Raw genomic sequence first — 23,657 nt, 5'->3', positions numbered from 1 at the left:
ACCATTACAAGGGGCACGTTGCTCATACACTGAAACAGTCACACCATTACAAGGGGCATGTTGCTCATACACTGAAACAGTTACACCATTACAAGGGGCACGTTGCTCTCACACTGAAACAGTTACACCATTACAAGGGGCATGTTGCTCATACACTGAAACAGTTACACCATTACAAGGGGCACGTTGCTCATACACTGAAACAGTTACACCATTACAAGGGGCACGTTGCTCACACACTGAAACAGTTACACCATTACAAGGGGCATGTTGCTCATATACTGAAACAGTTACACCATTACAAGAGGCATGTTGCTCACACACTGAAACAGTTACACCATTACAAGGGGCACGTTGCTCTCACACTGAAACAGTTACACCATTACAAGAGGCATGTTGCTCTCACACTGAAACAGTTACACCATTACAAGGGTCACATTGCTCTCGGACTGAAACAGTTACACCATTACAAGGGGCACGTTGCTCATACACTGAAACAGTTACCACCATTACAAGGGGCACGTTGCTCACACACTGAAACAGTTACACCATTACAAGGGGCAGGTTGCCCACACACTGAAACAGTTACACCATTACAAGGGGCATGTTGCTCACACACTGAAACAGTTACACCATTACAAGGGACACGTTGCTCACACACTACAACAGTTACACCATTACAAGGGGCATGTTGCTCACACACTGGAACCGCCCCTGCATCACTACTACAATAGATGAGGGAGACGAGCAGCTCACCTGCAGGGCAGAGTTCATGAAGCAGGTGTTGCCGAGGTTGGCCAGTCCACACAGTCCAGGGTTGGCGGCGCCGCTGCCTTTACTGTAGCCAGAGTCATAGCTGCCGTAACTGTAGCCTGACTCGTAGTTACCGGAACCACCGCCATAGCCGCCACCCGATCTGGAGACACAGTGCAAGCACAATGAGGAAAAGGGGAGACAGACGGTACAATCATCAATGACCTTGTGGCTTCACAATGGCCTCTACATACAAAACTTCTGCATGCATTACTGTCAAAATCGGTTCTATCTGGCAGCGTTATAAACTGTTTTAGTCTACCAGTCCTTATAACATATAGCAAAACCCTTGATAATGGGCAATTTCTACTAGTCCTTGTGATACCTTAACTATTGGGCAGTTTGGCAAGGACCATAGGACTAGTGCCAATTTCTAACACTGTCTGGATATCAGAATATCTGTTTTGAGGGGGGTTTAAAGCAGAAAAGAAATGATATGATGCCATGATGTTTTTGAAATAGGCAATGTTTGATTTCATGCGTTCTACACCTGCTCAGAAAACAGTCAGTGACTTCAGTCCCCAGATGCCCAAGGAAAATGAATGTGATTAGCCACAGTCGGCACTATTCCAGCTTTATCATGGCTGACTGTAAATAACGAACTGTGCAATCAACAAGCCACTGACAAGTTAGCATGGTTGATTATAAACAGTCATTCTGTTAATGCTCTACTGATGTTCAGGCAGTACACTGGAAACTGTACAGATGGTGGGGTATCTAAAGCTGTGATATACGCACAATTCGATCCGTTTGTTGTTTAACGCCGCACTCAGCATTATTCCAGCTATATGACGGCGGTTTGTAAATAATCATATCCACACAATTGAGATACAAGATAGACACAATTTTATGGATAACAACTTCTTTAATACTGTAAAAAGCGACGTTTCGGTATAGATAGTTATACCGTTGTCAAGCAAGACTGAATGAGGGACATAGTGCAGAATATATATAGCAAGTGGAGGATTAACTGTCCCAATCACATCATCAACTGGGACAACGTCCAAATCCTCGCCAACAACCTCCATGATTTCACCAAAAGAAAACTAACAGAAGCAGTCCACATTCGCCGCCACAACCCATCAATCAACAGAGATCAAGGCTATTTCATCCCATCCGCCTACTATGAACTCATCAAACAATAATCACCTGTTTATTGGCTTCATGCCCAATTGGCTTCTAGCTATGTGTTTTCTGTCCATCGTGTTGTGATAGCATCATCCTTGTTGTCACACCTACCTATGTTATCCCACTCATGTATGCCCTTGTTGTTACTGTTAATCCTCTACTGTTAATCCTCTCCTGTTAATCCTCCACTTGCTATATATATTCTGCACTATGTCCCTCATTCAGTCTTGCTTGACAACGGTATAAGGATCTATACCGAAACGTCGCTTTTTACAGTATTTAAGAAGTTGTTATCCATAAAATTGTGTCTATCTTATCATCCGCCAACTTCTAAGTAATGCCTATCAAACAAGCATTTGAGATACAATGAGATGCATCAACCAAGTCAGCGAGGATGAACACCCAATCCAGTTACTCGTCTTTTACGGCAAGCATGGGTTGCTGACGAGCTATTCCAACCAAGATCTTCATGGGTGCTCATAATTCAGGTGTGTGTCCACATACGTACCTGGTTGTGTAGGACGAGCGTTCATAGGAGCCGGTGGAGTTGTAGCTACTTGTGCTGCAAATAACAATGTGGCACATGTACGTGCAGTCACACCTCACATTATTTCCATATGAAGACATTTTTTAAAGTTACATCACCTGGAGTTTTGTGAAGGACACATTCAAACCCACACATGTGAGGGGATACATCTCACTTCATCAGTAGGTATGAGGAAATAGTATTAGACAGAACATGGTACATGGTCTGATGACATACCTTTTTGCTTGTCGTGGCCAGGTACCATCTTCATTCTTCTCCTCAATAACAATCACCTGGAAAGGGGCGAAAAGAGTGAGTGAGTATGGACCAGACGATCCAGTGATTGATATCATGAGCATGACCACCCAACCAGCGAGCCTGACTACCCGATCCCATTAGTTGCCTCTTACGACACGCACAGTCGCCTTTTTCGGCAAGCATGGGTTGCTGAAGACCTATTCTATCCCGGATTTGGTTTGGTGGTTTGGTATAGTGAGTGAGTGAGTGAGTTTGGTTTTACACCGCTTTTAGCAATATTCCAGCAATATCATGGCGGGGGACATCAGAAATGGGCTTCACACGTTGTACTCATGTGGGGAATTGAAACCGGGTCTTCGGCAACATCCACAACAAAGCATGAACCTACTCAACTGAGGCCAGACACCTTGTCCACATGATGAAGGGGTTAACCCCATCAGCAGGCTGAATGGAAGAAGGCGCAGGACGACATCGTGCCCTCCCTCCTACACTTGAACGCCCGCCCCGCTGGTCATGTTTACCTGTCCCTGGTAGAGTCCCGCATCCTGCAGCGTGTTGTCGGGCTTGTTGAGGTGCTCGTAGGTGGAGCTCATGTACCGGTTCCACAGCCTCACCTCCTTGTCCTCCGAGATGCTGAACTCCTGCCTCATCATCTTCTCCAGCTCAGCTGCACAACACATGGATACAGGTCAAGGTCAAGGACAGGTCAAGGACAGGTCAAGGTTCTTACAACTCCATATTCAAACACTAGCATACAATGAAACCTTGTTAATCTGGACGACACCACTTCCAATGAAATCATTGACTTAACACATTTCTCCATCTTCCCAAGGCAAGGGAGTTAACTGACTACAAGTGTCTGGTATATTATACAGATACAACTTTGAAAAAGCAAATCGGCTGCTGGTCATATTACCAGTAAAATATCAAATCCAAGACAGACGCAACTCTTTATCTTTCAGGATATATTACAAGTAAAATACAATTCTTAATAAGGTGTCAACCGAACCTCACTTACAAATCAACGTAACTACAATTACAACATCTAATATTCTAGACCTTTGTAATTATTAACTCAAACATATGTTGTGTCATCAGGTTACGGTTGTTATTGTCTACACTACTGGAGGAGAAGGTAGAGATGGATAGCGGGAACCAGCTGACCACATTAAATGTACTGGACAGAGCAGATGGAGGGGGAGGATCAGGTGAGCTATTTTCAGGCCGCCGCCGCTGGAATATTGTTGAGTGCAGCGTTAAACAATAAAGAAAAGGTGAGCTACGAGCCAAATCATGATTGGGAATTGCAATATTGGAACTTAATAAAATTCAATATGTTGTCTTGTTTTATTTGATGTGTGCTGCAGTCAGCAATATTCCCGCCATATCACGGCAGCCGGGACCAGGGCACCACTCCACAAGGTGAAAGTAGCGCTAAGATGATCGTAACCCATACTTAACTCACGACAGTCGTAGCGCTACAATCGCTTTGTGGAACGGCGCCCAGGACAACGGTAATCCGTAGAGATGACACACAACCAGTCAAGTCACCACCCAACAGGTGATTTTTACATACTGCTGTTTGTTTAGAGCTTGCAAGCACAACTTGATGGATACAAAACTGTATGACTTTGTATAGAAGGGATGAGATGGAAAAAATGTGTTGGGTAAGGGTGGAATAGAAACGTGAGAATGTTGGAAAATTGAGATACTAGACACATTCAGTGCATCAAAAGATTCACTTTCTAAAAGTGGCAAGATGCACCCACATCTCAATACATGATGTGTACATTGACATGTTGTTCGGTCGTCATGCTTGCTGAGTCAAGGATTTTGAGTCTTGTCAAATCTTTTCAAGGACAAATAATAGCAAAACAGGAAAATATTTGAACTTTCCCCTCTAAAGGCCAAAACGATAATTTAAAAAACAAAAGTTATTTTACCATGTTTTCTTCTCGTTTTGACAAAATTGAACATTCTGAACCATCTAACATGGAAAAAGACCACTGCCAACTTTTCAGGCCACTAAGTGGGAATTGCTTCCAGGACTCGACATCAAATAATGACAGTGAACAACAGAATACCAATAAACAGACAATGAACAAATCTCATGACTTAGAAGCATGACCACACTCTCTGACAGGGAAACATCATGCAAGCTGGTTAGTAGGAATAGCATCAGTGCAACACAAACAGCATCTGGTCTGGGCACATGTACACCATTGGCACACTGTCTGCAGTCTTGTTACAGCGTCACATTCACCTATATCATCTACAGGTGCACTGACATTCAATTCATCATATGAACTTAAATACTATCAATAAAAGCTTACTTCTTATTTCAAACTTTATCTAACTTCTCATCTTTAAATCAAAATTAAACGTTCTAGCACATCAAGCAGCGAGTAGAAGAAAATTTCATACATAATAGATATGCATAGATAATGTGTAAATAATGGCACTTGATTCTTATATATCTGTATTGATTTAAAAATATTTTCAAAACTGTGGGAAAGCACATTATTTTCTCAGCATTTCTCTGAATAAGGACATAAAGAATCCAATATCTACTAGCCCAACATGCCTAATAGTACCTGTCTAACATTTTCCGTATAACCATGGTAACCACAGCACATTCTTCTTGACAACTGAGTATTTCTTCTTAATATGTGTTACAGGAATCGACATGTATCCAAACGAGCCAAATGTTCAAGATGGTTTCCGACAGAGAAATGTGGCATGCATAACTTTCACTTCCAAGAATGCAAGCAGAGAAGTTTCCCCAAAATCAAAGACTCCAGACAATGCAGTCATTTGTAAATTTGTAAATTTTTATCATAAATACACTGTGTGTGAGCTAGGATGTTTAAAAATGATCTATTTGATATAGATGGCAGTGAAATAGTGAAATCATTGAGGTAAATCCCTTATGTCTGCCTACAGATGATAAATTGATATTGTCTTTGTCAAGAGTGGTGACATTTAACATAATTTTTAGTGGTCTGCAACATCTTCTCTGCTTCGTTGCCATCTACCTAATGGTATAAATCCACAAGGAAGTGTCACTTGTCCACCCTGAATGTCCCCAGTCAATCTATTCTCTATTGATGACAAACAACCATCTTACACTGTCATTTGAAAGGTTCGTTTAAAAAACAAACATCATTCCTACCCATCTTCAGGTTAGAGGCATAAATTAAATCATACAAGTTTTGTTCTAATTTTTGTTTTGTCTCAAAAGTTGGAACTATTTTCAATATCAAATGAGTACTCGCATGGAAGTGGTTTGGTCCTAAAGAGGCTTCTGTTCAAGTATTTAGTTGCTAAAGTAACATCACACAAAAACAACTTCACTCTTAAGAAATAGAATGTTGAATGTGTCATCAGGGTATATGTACTATTTATTTCATCTCAGTGTGTGGCAAGATATCAATTCTAACCAGGCCACTCGATGAGAAACAATGTCTTTGTCAACCACCAAGGAATATCCTGTATATCGCCCTTCTACCAGTATGCAACGAGGCACGTTTAATTACTTGGTCTACAAATCTGACGAGCCAATACTAAAAACAAATGAAAATGAAAACAGTTTTTATCCTTCCTACAGACTGTTGATTATCATGAAAGAAACTTACAAAATTATGTTGTTTAACGCCCCACTCAGCAATATTCCAGCTATATGAAGGCGGTCTGTAAATAATCGAGTCTGGACCAAACAATCCAGTGATTGACATCATGAGCATCAATCCACACAGTTGGGATCGATGACATGCATCAACCAAGTCAGTGAGCCTAACCACCCGATCCCGTTAGTCGCCTCTTACGACAAACATAGTCGCCTTTTACGGCCAGCATGGGTTGCTGAAGACCTTTTCTATCCCGGATCTTCACGGGTCACAAAATTATGTAAATAGAAGAAAGGAAGTAACCAACTGATTTTCAATTAAAAAAACTATTGGGGTTTGGAGGTTCGCTGATGATCGAATTTATGAAATAACTATAAAAATATGTTTTTCAGTAACGACTATGGATTTGGAAAAGCCAGATGTGTAAACCAAGTGATTAAAAACACAAGGCCTGAGTAAAACAACTAGACTGACGCAATGGCAAACAAAAAACGCAACAGTCGGGAAGTAAACAGTTGATGGTAGTCATAACCGTAACAGTGAACTGAGGTGTACCTATGGTGGCTGCTCGACTGACATCTCTTGTCAGTGATTGTTCTTTACTTTGTGGGCCATAGCGGCTGAGAACTACATTGTAGAGGTATACCTCCACCTTTAGCTGTTTCAGATACATTCCGTCCTCAATAACACACCTACTGACGGGGTCCTGCAAGGAACAAAAGCATGCAAGACTACAGACAGTCTACATCATGGCAGAGAAACTACTTCCCTAAACACTCCTGTCGTCACTTACAGCAACTCTCATTCAGCCAATGCTCCAAGATGCATAGTATATGGTACGTTAATGAGAAAATCAAGTTTGCTTCCGTCGATGCGATTAGGAATTTTTGTACACAAAATTTGAAAGAATTTAAAAAGACAATTAAAATTATTCATGACCCAGGTGTTTGAGAGGTGTATGGACACACCTGAAGCAGAACACACAATACTAGTGATGGCGTGAGTTGTTAGAGAGTGAGGACATAGTGATGTAAGCTTGTTTCTCATGTCGACCACCATGGCCGACGTACTCAGGACGTCCGGATGACTGTACTGGACTTGTGTTGACCTACACAAGGGTCAGTACAGACACCCTATACACAGACTGGACTTCAAGAAATCTGACTTCAAATAACAATTCTCAAAGGTTATGTTGGAAAGAAAAGCGAGCATTTTCAACTTCAAAGTCAACTTTCTTAAGTTCCACCAAGCAACGACACTGACTACACAACAAGGCTTCCATAGAATGCACACACACAAATAAAGAAAAAGTCTTTTTCTTAATTTCATAAAGATGTCTTAAAAATAGAGACATCATAAAACTCAAAACACATCTTTCATATATATATATATATATATTTTGTAGCATACAAATAATAACAAAATTAATATTTGCATACAAAAATTATAAACATATCGAAATGATGAGATAAAAAGCAAAATATCAAGAAGATTAAATACATGTTTTATATATCCTATTGCCAAACATTGTCTGTGTGTGCAAGTATTGGTCGAAGCCCTGATGTGTATCAGACAGTACAACATCTATCTGTAGCTAACTACATCATGGATCCAACACCCATGCCATGCAACCGACTGACCCACAACCGATCACGGATCGACTGTACATAGCTGTACCTATGGTATCGGCTCTGCTGAACTGGCGAGTGATGAACTTGTTATGATCCGAGTTGGGACTCAGCTTGAGGTCCAACAGATAGACCTCCACCTTACAGTGCTTAACAAACATGCCCTGCTCGATAACCTTCCGCAATATGGGGTTCTGGACAGGGAAATAAACGACCTGGCATTAATAAACTATTCTTTGTTTCTTGTTTATCGCCACACTCAGCAATATTCCAGCTATATGACGGCGGTTTGTAAATAATCGAGTCTGGACCAAGAATCCAGTGATTGACATCATGAGCATCGATCCATGCAAGGGATACGATGATATGCATCGAACAAGTCAGGAAGCCTGACCAACCCATCATGTTAGTTGCCTCTTACGACAAGCATAGTCGCCTCTTACTGCAAGCATGGGTTGCTGAAGACCTATTCTCTACCCGGATCTTCACGGGTCGCACTCCCAACTAAGTAGGGCTGGCTAAAAAGATCGAGTATCGTAATTACCAGCGACGGGAAGATATATTAAAGAAAATAACCAAAAAAATGAAATCTGTTAAATTCTTTCGGGACTTTCTTGCATATTTGCTTAAAGTTCTTCCTCCAATATTTATCATAATTGATCAATACTTAGTGATTATCGATCTCAAGATCTATATCGATAGCCAGCCCTACAGCTACGAACGGCTAAGACAACTATTTCTCAACAATTTCTTGGCTCAGAAATTACTGAGCGTTCATTACATACATACACACATACCATATGTCTCATAGAATGAAAACTTTCACCCCGAAATACTCTCGTATTTATTACTATGAAATCAGATCAATTCTGTCTTAATTCTGTGATATTGTGTTACAGGAGAAATGCTGCATTTCTACAGGACAGAGCTACAGATAAGCTGCGTATTTGCGTAAAATACCACAAAAAAACTATTCAAAACCCAATTACTTTCAATTACCTTGCATACAGAAACGCATGCATTAAATGGAAAACGCAACTCTTTCCAAAATACAATTACAAGCTAATTTACTCTCCAAATTAAGCCTATATTTAGGACCGTTATATACATCTAAAACATTACTTATTTTTTTTAAAATCTGAAAATGCTTACTCATTTTGGGAAAAACCCAATGGGGGGGGGGGGAGATGAATAGATGAGTCAAGGAATATTGGTTAACCTATGAAAAATGAAATAACCCAATTAAAATAGAAACCTTTGAGAAAAAACTCAATTGCTCAAAAAGTTATCTGGAGCTCTGATAGGACTCTCATCAAAGAGAGCCATGGCTACATAACATTACAAACTGTGACAGGACCAGGAGAAGGTTTAACTTGCAATTTAACACATCCAAAATGCATATGATTTTTCTTTGCCATTCCAGTGAAAAGGTGTGCCAAGTTCATTATAATATACATCCACATCATTCACAGACTTTGAAGATAGAGTAAGAATTCTCCTGAAGCAATATGAGACCAATACCACACGAGAGCCCCGAGTACAAAGTGGTAGCTCACCTGTCCCTCGACGATGCCATACCAGGACAGCAGCTTGTTCCAGGCCTCGGCTGGGAACAGCGTGTAGTCCAGGTCATCCACGAGGTGCTCCTTGAGCTGACCATTGTCTACAACACAGGCAAAATATTAGAGTGAACAAAATTCAAAGGTCTTTGGGTGGGGTTTGCGAGATTGGTCTTACCACTGTCTCATATCTGCTGACCACCCCACTTAATGTAACATTTTTTCATGCCCACCCCAAATACATGTAACATTTTTTCATGCCCACCCCAAATACATGTAACATATTTTCATGCCCACCACAAATACATGTAATAATTTTTCATGCCCAAAAACCCCAAATACATGTAACCTATTTTCATGCCCACCCCAAATACATGTAACATTTTTTCATGCCCAAAAACCCCAAATACATGTACCATTTTTTCATGCCCAACCCACCCCAAATACATGTAACATTTTTACATGCCCAACCCACCCCTAATACATGTACCATTTTTTCATGCCCAACCCACCCCAAATACATGTACCATTTTTTCATGCCCAACCCACCCCAAATACATGTAACATTTTTTCATGCCCAACCCACCCCAAATACATGTAACATTTTTACATGCCCAACCCACCCCTAATACATGTACCATTTTTTCATGCCCAACCCACCCAAAATACATGTACCATTTTTTCATGCCCAACCCACCCCTAATACATGTACCATTTTTTCATGCCCAACCCACCCCAAATAAATGTAACATATTTTCATGCCCAACCACCCCAAATACATGTAACATTTTTACATGCCCCCCCCCCCTCATCCCGGTACCTTCTAAATAATGTTACAATTTATAGATAAACTCTATTTGAGGGTTGGGTGAGTTCGGTTTTACGCCGCTTTTAGCAATATTCCGGCAATATCACGGTGGGGGACACCAGAAGTGGGCTTCACACATTGTACCCATGTCGGGAATCGAACCCGGGTCTTCGGCGTGACGAGCTAACGCTTTAACCACTAGGCTACCCGATCGCCCCTAAAAACTCTATTTGAAAAAATAGAACTACATGTATGTCATTTCTTCATGGGCCCCCCACCCCACCCTCATATAGTTGTGAAATGTTTTCACGATCTCCCCTCCTTTTTTGTGTTATTTTCTTCATTCTTTACTGAAAGGAACATTTAGCATGTATAGCTTATTTTTGTTATTTCGACAATGCTTGCAAATGATTTACATCTGCAAACTTGTGTCTGTTAGCCTGATGCAAGGGGGGCTAGTGTGACCCAATAATGATGTGACAGTTCTTCATCACCTGTCACTGTCATCAATCAACTTTATCCAAATCAGAACGGTCGCAACAAACTCAGTAATAGAACTACAGCAAGACAAACTACTCAAAACACATGACCTTATGAATGAATGACCTTCAAAGTCACCTTGACCTCTTGACCTCAAATGAATATTACCCTATTAGTTCAAGGCCCCACCTTGAGCATGCAAGAGATGACAATTTGTTATATGCATAGAAAGGCAACAGCTCTTTAGACCTCATGTAGCAACAGTCATTTAGGAAGCAACATTAAAACAGAGCTCCAGATAAGCTTTTGGTGTTGTGGGTATTTTACCCATGCATTTTAAAATCATTGGCTATCAGTAATTCTATCTGGGTATTCAAATTTCTGTTACCCACTAGTTTTTACACATGTGGGTATTTAAGTTAAATATTAAAAAACACTATTCATCTGGTCCCTGCAAATTGGTGTTGTGTGGGTTCGAGAGCTTTATAGGACTCAAAAATACCATGATACTTCCACAAGAAAGTTTGATGGCAAATGATCATGATGTAACTGTCATCGTGGAGTTTGGCAAGGTTGACGGAATGCCCGTTTAAAATTTCAAAATAAATTGCTGATTTGCTAATCGAATACGCAGGGTTAATTCACAATATTTTGATGATACGCACAAACTATATTTTTGTAGTGTATCTGTAATGTCCGTTGCGTATTTGATACGCTTGGATTTTATTTTACTGCGTATTTCTGCATTTCTGATGCGTATTTTACGCAGATACGCAGCTTATCTGGAGCTCTGTTAAAAGGACGAAGTCCATACATGAAAAAATGATGGTTGTTACTCCTTGAAGTGATTCACAGGTCGCTAACTTCTTATCATGATTCTCACTTGTCAAAGTATATGTAATACTTAGAGAATAAACAACCACCAACGAGTACAGATTACCTGTTCCGAGTGAATGAATGGTGTTAATCTTGAGCCTTTGGTGAGGGACAGATAATCCGTAAATCCGAGTTTCGGGTGGATTATTCTATATATATTACTCATTGACATTTAAGAGGGAAAATGAAGAAAAGCGTAAGAAAGGTCAACCGTACAGATAAACTTCAATGAAGGCAGCCTATTGTTCAGATTACATCATGCAATGAATTTGTGACATCAGGAACAATAGATGACATCGTGTCATATTTTCCCCACCAATTAAGCACTGTGATGTATTAAGGCTTCAACTGACCAATCACATGTTCAAATATCAAACAGGTTTTACACACAACCATACCCTTATGGGTAAAATACACAATATATCTCTCAAATGGTCCCAAAAACAAAACCTGGAGGGATAGATTCCATCTTCCAGAGGCAAGGGAATTACGTAACTATAAAAGTCCAGTTTCCACCCTTGTCGAACTAGTCTGGAATTTCCAGGCTCAATCATAGCGCCACTAGTGGCTAATACAAGTTATGTCCCTCCTACTGACCAATCAGATTCCACCTCTGATGTCACATGCAATTGCTTCAAACAAAATTGCGGCGCCCAGTCAAGACAATCTGATCGATAATCAAGATCTATATTGAAACAAAATGGCCCTTACCACGCTAAGTGCATAAAAAAACATGAAAAGATTTGCAAAACATCTGTCGACGCCCAGTTGGCGGTACACATGCTTTGCAAATACTTCAGTTGACCACGTTGAAATCCATAATGTTTACGAACCAGATGTCTAGTTCGTAACATGATTTTGATTTGGACTATGCACAGGCCCCTTTGTCCAGCCAAAATGTAACTCCGGAATTCTATCTAGTTCGGCAAGGATTATCTGTGCAAGCTGTTGGAAAAAGCCTTCCTGTGTTGACACAGTATACACTTGTACCTTTAAGAAGAGCGGAGTTGTCTACCGGTCCTGGGTTGGTGCTTTCATCCCCGACACTGCAGGAGTCCCAGCTGTCGTAGCCCACAAACTTCTTCCACTGCTTGAACCATTTGATGTCCACCAGGTACCTGCAACACACACACATTTTGTCAGGTTTTCGAGGAAAATAATCCCAGTTAATATTTTTAAACCTGGTCAAGGGGAGGTAATTTTGCTGGAGATGTTTTAGTGGAACCTACATTAAGGGGAGATAACTCCAGTTGAACTAGCCCTTCTATTTTGTGCATGCTACAAGCGGCACTGTCATTTTTTATATTTGTTGTAGGTGGCATCGTGTTGATAACTGCCATCAGTTGTGAAGGGTACAGAACATGGTTGAATTATTATTATGAACTAAAATTTAAAATGTCATTAAATAAACTTGACCTTCTTACCCCAAAGGCTCTTTTGTATTATGTTTTTTAAGTTGGGGTATATGGCTACAACTGGTTACATGTAACAACAAATGTTTAAACGTCATTATAGCGATGCTGATTGCGACATATGTAATACTGATCACTAATAATGCAGTTAAATGTGAAGGTAACTTTAGACTCTCCACATAATCAGAGACCATGTCTTTGACATAATCAATAACATAGAAAGCAAAAACCTTGTCATTTCTGAATTTTTTTATCAGTACCCAAATAAACCAGAATGTTTTCAAACAAATAAAGCAAAAAAATTACAAAATCTTTAAATAGAAATCTTTCTTTAGGGTGAGTGAGTGAGTTTGGTTTAACGCTGCTTTTAACAGTATTCCAGTTATATCACAGTGTGTCAGCTTAATGTGGGAGGAAAGCCCGCAGTGATGCAGGTCTCAGACGTTTACCACTTCGGTGAAACCCATGAGCACGGTTATGGTGCTGACAAACCTAGAAACATAATTGTGGCGAACCGGGATTTGAACCCACGATCATAGGTTTCTGGAGTGACAAAGGGATGCAACTCTGCACAGCGAATGGCGGTGCCTTAGAAGACTGGACCACCCATGCCCCCTGTCTTTAGGAGGATTAATTAGATTAGTATTAATATTGTGAAAAATGTATCCTGCTTGACCAAGAACAAGCAATCTTATACGCGTCGTTTGTAACTGGGGAAGAGACATTTGACACACAAACACATTGCCTTGTGTGTCTTGACTGCTGGATCAACATGACCAAACACACCTGTACCGTACAGTGTTTAATGTGCACCTTTCTCCCATAATGAAAGGCTTAGATCTGTACTCATTGTTTATCAAAGCAAGTCTGCAAATACAGAAGCGCAGTATCAGTCAGACCCACAGAAAATCCTACTGCGTTTGTCAAGTGTCAAAAAGTGTCTGGTTAAAAAGCATGAAACATTTTCCTGTTGTTGAGGAACATGATAAACTGGCCAAACAAGGTTGGATGACCTGGTGATGGAGGAGAGATGAAACGGGGTCTAACGTCACGTTCAAGTTAACTGCACTTTTGTAGCTATGTGCATGCGTGTGTGTGTCTCTGTGTGTGTGGCTGCTTGTATTTATCTGGACTAATGTCTGTTTTACAGTGCTAGTCCATGGGAGTTCCTGGACATGTTCTGCACTTCTGGTGGTATTTGAGCCAAGGACCTCCTAAATCCTAGAATATAAACATTTGGGTTATAACAAGGACCCCCTGAATTCCATTCTTAATTCAAATACAGTCTTCAACCCAATAGCTTCTTTTAATGCTAATGTCCGACTTTTGTTCCTTACAGGGTAGTGAAAACACCAGTAACACAACATGACAAGCCAATGGATATTTTTCCACTGAAATGTTGTTTTTTGCATCTCTGTTTGTTCGTTTGTTTGTTTGTTGTTTAACATCACACTCAGCAATATTCCAGCTATATGACAGAGGTAAATTATCAAGTCTGGACCAGATAATCAAGTGATTGACATCATGAGCATTGATCCATGCAATTGGAGTGTGTGAGTGAGTTGGGTTTAACGCCGCTTTTAATCCATGCAATTGGAATACGATGACATGCATCAACCAAGTCAGCGAGCCCGACCACCCCATCCCTTTAGTCGACTCTTATGACAAGCATAGTCACCTTTTACGGCAATCATGGGTTGCTGAAGACCTATTCTACCCCGGATCTTCACAAGCATGTTACAGCTCTGGCTATTCATTTCTACTACCACAACCAAAGGTCTGTTTACAGCGACAATAACAAGCATCATACTATTCATCCGTTCTATTTACACAAAAACTTAATAATAAAAATATGATCTGGTCAATTGATCTAAAATAATTCCAATATTTACAGTGATGTTAGTTACGCGTCTCACACACATTATCAAAGCAGCGAACTAGGGCTGTAACATTTCACCAATACCTACGCTATCATTGCTAGTTAGGTTTTTAGGTTTCTTACACACCTGTGTGTGACTGAATGAGTGAGTTGGGTTTAATGCCGCTTTTAACAGTATTCCAGTTAGATCACGGTGAGTCAGCTTAACAGAGGAGGAAATCCCAAAGTGATGCAGGTCTCAGACGTTTACCACTTCGGTGAAACCCACGAGCACGGGTAAGGTGCTGACAAACCTAGAAACATAATTGGGGCGAACCGGGATTCGAACCCACAATCATAGGTTTCTGGCGTGCCCAAGGGACGCAACACTGCACAGCGAATTGTGGCGCCTAAGACTACTGGGACACCTGTGCCCTCACCTTGTGTGAGAAACCCATTTGAGATAACTGGTATCAAACATATGTGTGAGATCAAATTCCAGGCCAGTGATTGGCTACTCCATATGATCCGACGATATATATATACATGTCTCTCCTCTTCAACACTCACTTCGGAGTCGACTAAAATTCAATATACATCACGAACACTAAAAGTTTTGAATTCTGTGGGAAATTCCCTCTTCTGTGATATCATCCACTGTCATTTTAGACAAAGTAAAATTACTGTGTGTTAAGAAGTCTAAATATCGGATATTTAGTCGAAGGATTGAATTTAAAAAATAGCATATTAGTGATCACGGAAATCTGTTTTTCACCAAAACACCAATGATAATTCTGAAACGTAGCCGATGAAGCTAGAATCGTTGAGTAAGTTTTGGAAAATACCCAAACACAAACACCGAAGTGCACTTTCCGCCATATTGGATAGTGTTTACAAAATCATGTTTCAGGGATGTCGGTTATCAGACGCCTATTAGATCACGTACATTATAAACTCAGCTGCGATACATGCATGCCTGAATTCCTCATACATTTTTTAATCAAATGACAAATGGTCTTGGTCACCAATTAAGAATTGACCTTCACACAAAGTGAAAGTCAATTCTTATAAAAAAAATTATCACAATTTCTTACCTCAAAGGATATATGCCAAGATCTAAACACAATTTTATTAAGTACGTGTGACTTCATGTTTACACTGACAGCCATACAACAGCCAGCTAAATCGGCGAGTAAAATAGTTCCTAAAAAAGAGGTGACATGGGCGTATGGATGCACAACTTACTCTTCAGAAACATCCTACGCAGCACATGTGTTCAAATCGTATCCTTATTAGATGAGAAAGATCTGTAATGAACTACCTCGGTAAGTCAGTCACAATGACAGCAAGTCGTAATACATTTACATCAAGTACAAGACGTCAAAATGGCCGACACGATAAACGTGACGGGAGAGATTTCCGAAGTTGTTAATGAACCTGTGGCGGTTACATGTATTACTATTAGTCATCATTGATCAACTGGCCGATCATTGAAAGGTGAATAAAGATGCGTCAAACAGACACAAAGGTAAATTCATAGATTGCTGGAGACAGTCAATGTCAGCCTAGGCACGGATCGAGTCGATACTACGATAGTTTACATGTGCATTTCTTCGTTTGTTCATTATTTAGGATAGGCCGTGGCAAGGACATTTGTGAACAATCATGCAATCACGCTCTCTGACATTTCTCAATGTATACTGAAACGCTGAGACCAAGAATATAGGTTCTAAATAATCAGAAAGAACGTTTATGCATGTTTTCGTACTAGGGAATTCCCAGGGGTTTCCCCAGGAATGTGGAAGTAGTCCGTCAGTGTTTACGTCATTCATGAACACGGTCTCGTGAAAAACGCATGAACGTCAAATTGTGTCGTTCATACACTTATGAACGTCAATTTCGCGGTCATGTGACCACCCTCTGGTCCAATGGAAAAGCTGTATATCGTGTAAACTTCAAATTAAAAAAATATTACAAATTATCTAGATGAAATCAAGCGAAATAAAGTAGGTGTGGAAACGAACACTGTGCTTGGAAAACTGTACCTGTTGAAATGTAAACAAAGTAAAATTCAGATTTTACACTCTCCTATTTTAAAAGATCAATTCGTCTAATTGTAGCATACATTGGCTGAAGCGTTTGAGAATATTCGTAGGAAGAGTTTCGTAGCACGAATTATGGAATTAAAAATATATACATTACAATGATCAGGTAAATTCAACAGTAATCCTAAAGGTTTCTGTCCTGTGTGATGCCATGACTGACACAAAGTCACGCACAATGACGACGATAGTTATCTGTATTTCCGACAAATTCTCTTGGTTACATTGGAAAACATTAGATCATTTATGAATAGTAAGCAGTATGTCGTATGCGTCACTCATGATTGTTGTGTTATGTATTAATGCGCCACTGCGATCATGAAAACAGACAAAATGCATCGATTTGATGGTAAAAAGGTGCGATTTAAGGATGTGTAAGAAACAGATTACTGCACTCATGCCTGTCAGATACCATTTATCTTACAACTCCTTGTTTCAAAGCGTATCTAACTCGCTTTCGCTCGTTAGATACGTTTTTAAAACAACTCGTAAGATAAATGGTATCTGACAGACACTCGTGTAGTAATCTCTATACACTTGATACTTGTATCGTCAGTGAGATCATGATACGCTATAAATAGAACAGGAACTAATAGAGTTACCTCCTGTAATGGCAGAAGTAGCATTTGTATCAAGCGTATGAGTGCAGGGATTAACCTGGAAATCTGTACCTATCAGAGAAATATCTCCTCTGCTCAAAAGGAAGGATACTTTTTGGTGTGTGATGAGATTTTGCTAAGTATCAGAGATATTTTGTCTCCAAACAGTGGAAGCTATTTGATTTTTGTTATTTGTGTCTCCAATTATGATGCAATTATTGTTACTAGACTATATAGATTATCCTCACATATCCTATCTTCATTTACTTAATTATTCCACTGCAAATATAAAAAAAAGTGTATATTTTTTGGAAAATGAACATTGTCAACTGAAATAAAATATGAATTACATAAATATTTATGTATTTCTGTTCACTGTCGACTGAAGGAGGAATTATTCGTGAGTACATTTATAGATCATTTAGCAGAGGTGTTTACCATGTTACCATGATTAGCTGTTTATTTCGTTCACATGCAGACAACAATTTGCCATTGTAAAATTTCTAGGGCTTTGACAACGTGTGTTTAGATCGTAATTGAATATATCCAAAGTGACAAGACATGAAATAGTGACTGTTGTAAATAATATAACAGTTTGTTTGCTGTCAAAAAATATAGTAAAGATATTTGAGAATGATATTTCATTAAACATGGGGATTTTGTCAATTTTGCGGTCTATTTCTGTTGTGTGTACCATATCAAAGGAATATGGTTGAATTTCCAATTAATTAGTAGTTGCAGTTCATCATACATTCACTCTACAATAAATATTGCTCCAGGTTCACCCTTTTGTTTGGTTAGCAACATTTAAGTCACTTATTCCAGCAGAAGGCAGCAAGTTCGCCATGGGCAGAAGTTAGAAAATATTTAGAAGTTATATAATAATATTGATGAGTAGCCGGAAGATTAATGAAGTTTATGAGTTACATTTGAATGTCACATTTTTCAATTTTTATGGACAAATCTAGAAGTATCATAGCATATTCTAAACTCTAAATTCAACTTGCTGTTACAGTTTGGGCAGTTGAAATAGTTCAAAATTTGTAATAGGTATCGGTTATGCACAGTGAGAGACTGCATGCAGTGTTGCGAGTATGCAACTCACTTTTTCTTTTGACAGCTTTTGACGAATCAATAAACAATTGTGTATGTTTTTATTGATAGTTACAGGTATGGTAGATAATTTTAGTGAAGCAATAACACATTATCAATTATTGTTGGAGAAAATAAGAGTGTCAATGCAGATGAAACTATTGAAAGTGTAACAGTTATATGTATGCCATTTTCAATCATGCTGAATGAATGTTGATACAATATCTATGACAACTATGTGAGAATATTGTGGCATCGCGGTCTAAATCAATCCTTTTGAGTAGGGGGCATGCCTCCCAAATACTCGATTATTTTAGCGGGGCAATGAAAAAAACATTACTAAGGAAGGATCTTGTACACATTCCTTACCAATATTGCGCAAGGTATCCAGTATTCTGTATTCTAGCCGCACACTTAAAATGCTAAATATAACTACTTTTCATTTATCATGGCTGTCTAGTCTTGTCCATGTACATTATCGCCACATCATGAATTTTATCTCTCGTAATCTTAATAACTTTTGTAATCTTTATAGCAAAAGCACTTGTTCAGCTATGTTTGATAAATCGACCCCTCAGATATGATGTGCGCGTTATCGTAGAGGGCATGGATAGAAAAATGATTTAAAGTCTGTAAATGTTTATAGCTATCATCATAACAGAACTCAATATCAGGAACTCTCATTATTAAACAATGTTACATGTAAATATAATTTCATAAATGACAACTGAAGTTATTTATTACAGTCAAGTATGTATGTCTTGTATTTACACTGGGATATCCCAAGGTAAGGTGAATTTATGTTCTGGCTTTTTGATGCAGTCTTATTGACATATTTAACAAGACTGTGTGACCATAGATCATCACATGCATAGTTGCAACTGACAAGCCATACATAGGATTCAGAATTAACATAAATCTGGAGGAACGAGTGAGTTTTCCTTGTGAACTGCCACTTTTACTACAGCAGATTAAGGCAGACTAGTGAACAGAAAAAATAATTTCTACCCATGAATAACAAAGTTATTTTTACATATATATTTTGGTATATTTTCCAAAATATGAATCCATTGTTAATCAAATAAAAAACACATTCACAAAGAACATTCTCCTGACCAATTCACAAACAGATTTCAATTCACAAGGAACAACGTTGTTGACTGTGTTAGCAGCTCTCCCCATATTGCCTAAAACAATAACATTGAACTGGTTGTAATTTGCATAACAGGGCGACAGAGTAGCACACATATGCGCGCAATTGATAAATTTGACTTCCATAAACATTTGTTTATCTATGTTTGCACTGTTTATAGCTTCTTGCTGTACTGAGGAAAACCCTTCAGACCAGGATGCTAAATTGATTTTAAGCAGCATGTTGAAGCAGAGGCTAATTGGGGACACTTTTAACCAATATCATAAATTTAGAAGACGTAGATTTGATATAATACATCGGGACTGACAAAAACCAAATACTTGCTTATCATCACTTAACCAAACTAATGCAGTGTCCAGTGAAGGTTGGCAAGGTGTGGTGTAATACTAGGCCAATGCGATCCACTTGTTGCCTGAACAACAAACAAAACCAGATCAACCACTTTCGGTAGGGACGGTGCCCTTACAACATCAGAAACGGCGACATGAAAGAGGTTGTGAATGCCGTTGGCAGACCTGTCACATTTTCAATCACGTGAAAATGCTTCTCTGGACACTCCCGTCGTCGTCGGTAATGTGACAACATTCGCTTACTTTCGATAGACAGCTACACAATTGCCATTTCAAAAACGAAAGTTGACACCTGTGATTTAGATCGTATTCGGAAGAATTTGAAAAACTTGCAGGTAATTGGAACGATACAATGTGAGATCGCAAGGTGATAAATTTGCAGACTATGAGTGTAGATATTTCCGCTGTCAAAACCTTCACCTAATCCCGGTCGTACAAATTTATGAGTCAGCAACGATCACCTCTGAACTGTGACTGTCAAAATGATAATATCTTATGCAAAATTATAACAATATATGGACTGATTATGATGTATAAGGTTTCTATATGTACGAATCCTTACCAAGTTTCGCCTTTTTTAAGGGTCAGTTTCAGTAAATTGCCTATTTCTGACTTCTGAGTCTCACAATCCGGTGGTCCACCTTCCGCCATCTTGGGAAGTCCAATGAATGAATCTGTGGGCGAATGTAACGAGCTATGGGATTGGCTAAATGCTTGATGACGCACAACTGAAAATATCTTTCCTAAGAGACTGTCGTTGGTTGGACGATGAAATGTTCTATATTTAGCAAGAAATTTCTTGATCGAGATGAGCTGCGAAACCCTATAAATAGTCGTTATCTTACCGTTTGAAATTCACTTGCGTTGACCCAGACTGCCTCAAATGCACGCATCCAAACAGGTGGGATGTTTCAACGCCCATCCCCGTTTCAACCGCGACCTGCATCACATGTTTAATATTTACCATAGCCCATACAGCAACAAGTATCTCTTCAAACGGATCGTGCAACGTTGATTGCTATAGTTGTTTAAAAACTTGGGTGTAACTGTGTAATTATTAATTCAATTAGTAAGTATTCACTTATTTATACGGTTATTAATTTACTCTCATTCAACCATTAAATTTAAATATTTACTGGACTGTTAAATTCTGGTAAGTTTCGTGTGCACTATTTTAGAAGAACTCGACTTTAGTAAGTGTAAAGGGAGAATGACTTATCCGTACCTTGCATTTAAAACAAGGAGTGTTATGAAAAGAAAGAAGAATTTATGAATTTGTTGAATGTTTAACAATCTTGTCCACAGTCGTAGTATCAAAAGGATATATATATATATATATATATATATATATATATATATATACCGTTTCCTTAATGGGTATATATACATGTAAGACGAAATACGTTTCTCGTAATCAAAGCTGCATTTGTGGGATCTCTGTAGCGCATCTGGGGCCAAGTGCACAAAACGATCTTAGCGCTAAGACCATGGACACTTATATTTAGGGTCCATGCTAAGACTAAGACTATTGTAAGCCTATGTTAAAGTATGGGAGTTACGATCATCTTAGCGCTAAGATCGCTTTGTGCAAGTGGGTCCTGGAATAAATAACCTTTAAGAGTTGTGTTAAGTTATAGGGAAACTATAGATGGTTCTGACTCCTGCCATGTCCGTAGTCTAGTGGATAAAGCGTCTGACTGAAGAGCGGGAAGTCGATGGTTCGACCCCCACCCGCCGCGTCTAACGAAAAGACGTTTTCTTAATTCATATTTGGTATTCCAAACATCCTTGTTACAGAGAAGGGTAGCAACAAAATACAAAGAAAGTTAATAAACAGTTGTTTTTTAGACAAAACAAAGAACAAAGAACAAAGAAGACACGTACAAAGACAAAAAACGACCAATTCAACCACACACACGATAATGTTCTTTATATTTTTGTATACAGTTAGTACTGTGAAACTTTTAAAACAAATTATTTACTATTTTGGATATTTTCAAACAATGAGTGAAACATGGCTCACGTGGTCTAAAACGCTGCTACCCAGGTTTTTACTGGAATCATTTTTTTGCAATAAAATATACTGAACCGCAAAAGAAACGTCACCATGGATAGATAAATAAGAAACCTTAATTTTTCCAAACACTGTAAACATACTTTGAGACATATTAAAAAGATGAAACTTGGCAAAACTGATCATCAAGGTTGAAATTAAAGTGTCAAATGTTCTTAAAGTGAAACACAACACTAGTCTCTGAGACAATGACATCACAAGTCAGTATCTCGTGTGTCCGCCATGATGACTGCCGTGCAACGTCTATACATGGAATGGATAAGTCGGTTGATGAAGGCCATAGGCACTTGAGCCCACTCTGAGGAACGCCTGACGCAGTTCAGCTGTAGTTGTCGGCCTTGGTAGGACGTCATTCAGCCGTCTTTGAATTGAAGGAAGTCTCTTGTTTGCTCTCGCAGTGTGGGCACGGGCGTTATCATGCTGAAACTCGTGGTTGCGGCAATGTGCCAAATGAGGTATGGCGTGTGGTCTCAAGACTTGATCAATGTACCGAGCTGCTGTGACACCATTGCCTCTCAATCTTTATTTCAAGTACTGAAAAGGCCATAGGCCTATAGTACATATATACATACAGTAGCAATGGGTGCAATAGGAATTACATATATCGTAACAAAATATCACATCTATAATGCAGAGGATCTGATGTTCATTGCATGATATATATATACATTGAAAGATATTTTGTGGCTGTTTCATTTTGAGATGACATGAAGATATAAAATTTGTCTATTCTAGGATTCAGATAAAAATATTTATGTATGTATTCTTTTCTGATATTTGCATACAATGGACAGACTAGCAAAAAATGGTATTCATCTTCTATCTCTTGTCAAGTACAATATTTACACAATCTGTTTTCCCTTGGTATCGCTAAATGTCTACCTTTTTCTATAAGAAGGTCATGAGAACTACATCTGAAACGGGATAGTGCTGTTCCGAATTTCTTAACATTCATATCCAAAACATATTTTTCGGTCAAAATGAATGATTTAAAACAGGTGTAATGCTTTAACTTATTGTGTAAACCCATTGCCTCTCCCTGGACCGATGTTCTGGAAGACCACAGGGCCGATCCTTTGTGCAAGACCAATTCCACCCCACATCATGATGCCCACCCCATGAGTCCCTCTCAACAACATAAGTACCCGAATAACATTCCCCACGGCGTCGCCATACTCTCTCTCTCTCTCTCTCTGCCATCTGCTGTTGAGATACAGTAACGGCTCTCGTCTGAGAAGAGGACTCTTCTCCACTGCTGGCGGCGCCAATGCTGGTGCTGTGTTGCCCACTGAAGATGGTCCCGGCGATGACGTGG

The 23,657-nt window shown here is 39.3% G+C and overlaps 1 protein-coding gene across 2 annotated transcripts in view; it reads right to left on the bottom strand.

Moving 5' to 3' along the window:
- Positions 1 to 20,947, bottom strand: part of LOC124113929 (ubiquitin carboxyl-terminal hydrolase 15-like) — a 49,873-nt gene extending 28,926 nt beyond the window's left edge. Inside the window, exons 1-8 of one of the 2 annotated variants that reach the window (XM_048397081.1) lie at positions 20,831 to 20,947; positions 12,693 to 12,820; positions 9,536 to 9,642; positions 6,907 to 7,057; positions 3,247 to 3,392; positions 2,705 to 2,760; positions 2,450 to 2,503; positions 757 to 916 (exon numbers count right to left, since the gene is read on the bottom strand). In XM_048397081.1, coding sequence (XP_048253038.1) covers positions 757 to 916; positions 2,450 to 2,503; positions 2,705 to 2,760; positions 3,247 to 3,392; positions 6,907 to 7,057; positions 9,536 to 9,642; positions 12,693 to 12,820; positions 20,831 to 20,919 — 891 coding nt within the window. In that variant the 5' untranslated portion in view covers positions 20,920 to 20,947. Of the gene's footprint in view, positions 1 to 756; positions 917 to 2,449; positions 2,504 to 2,704; positions 2,761 to 3,246; positions 3,393 to 6,906; positions 7,058 to 8,028; positions 8,174 to 9,535; positions 9,643 to 12,692; positions 12,821 to 20,830 lie in introns of both variants that reach the window. The other variant, XM_048397082.1, reaches the window with a different exon arrangement.
- Positions 20,948 to 23,657: the final 2,710 nt, after the last annotated feature.

This window comes from Haliotis rufescens, unplaced genomic scaffold, assembly GCF_023055435.1.
Source record: "Haliotis rufescens isolate VD_foot unplaced genomic scaffold, xgHalRufe1.0.p SCAF_16, whole genome shotgun sequence".
Lineage (NCBI taxonomy): Eukaryota > Metazoa > Mollusca > Gastropoda > Lepetellida > Haliotidae > Haliotis > Haliotis rufescens.
This window is presented reverse-complemented; position numbering and strand designations above follow the sequence as displayed.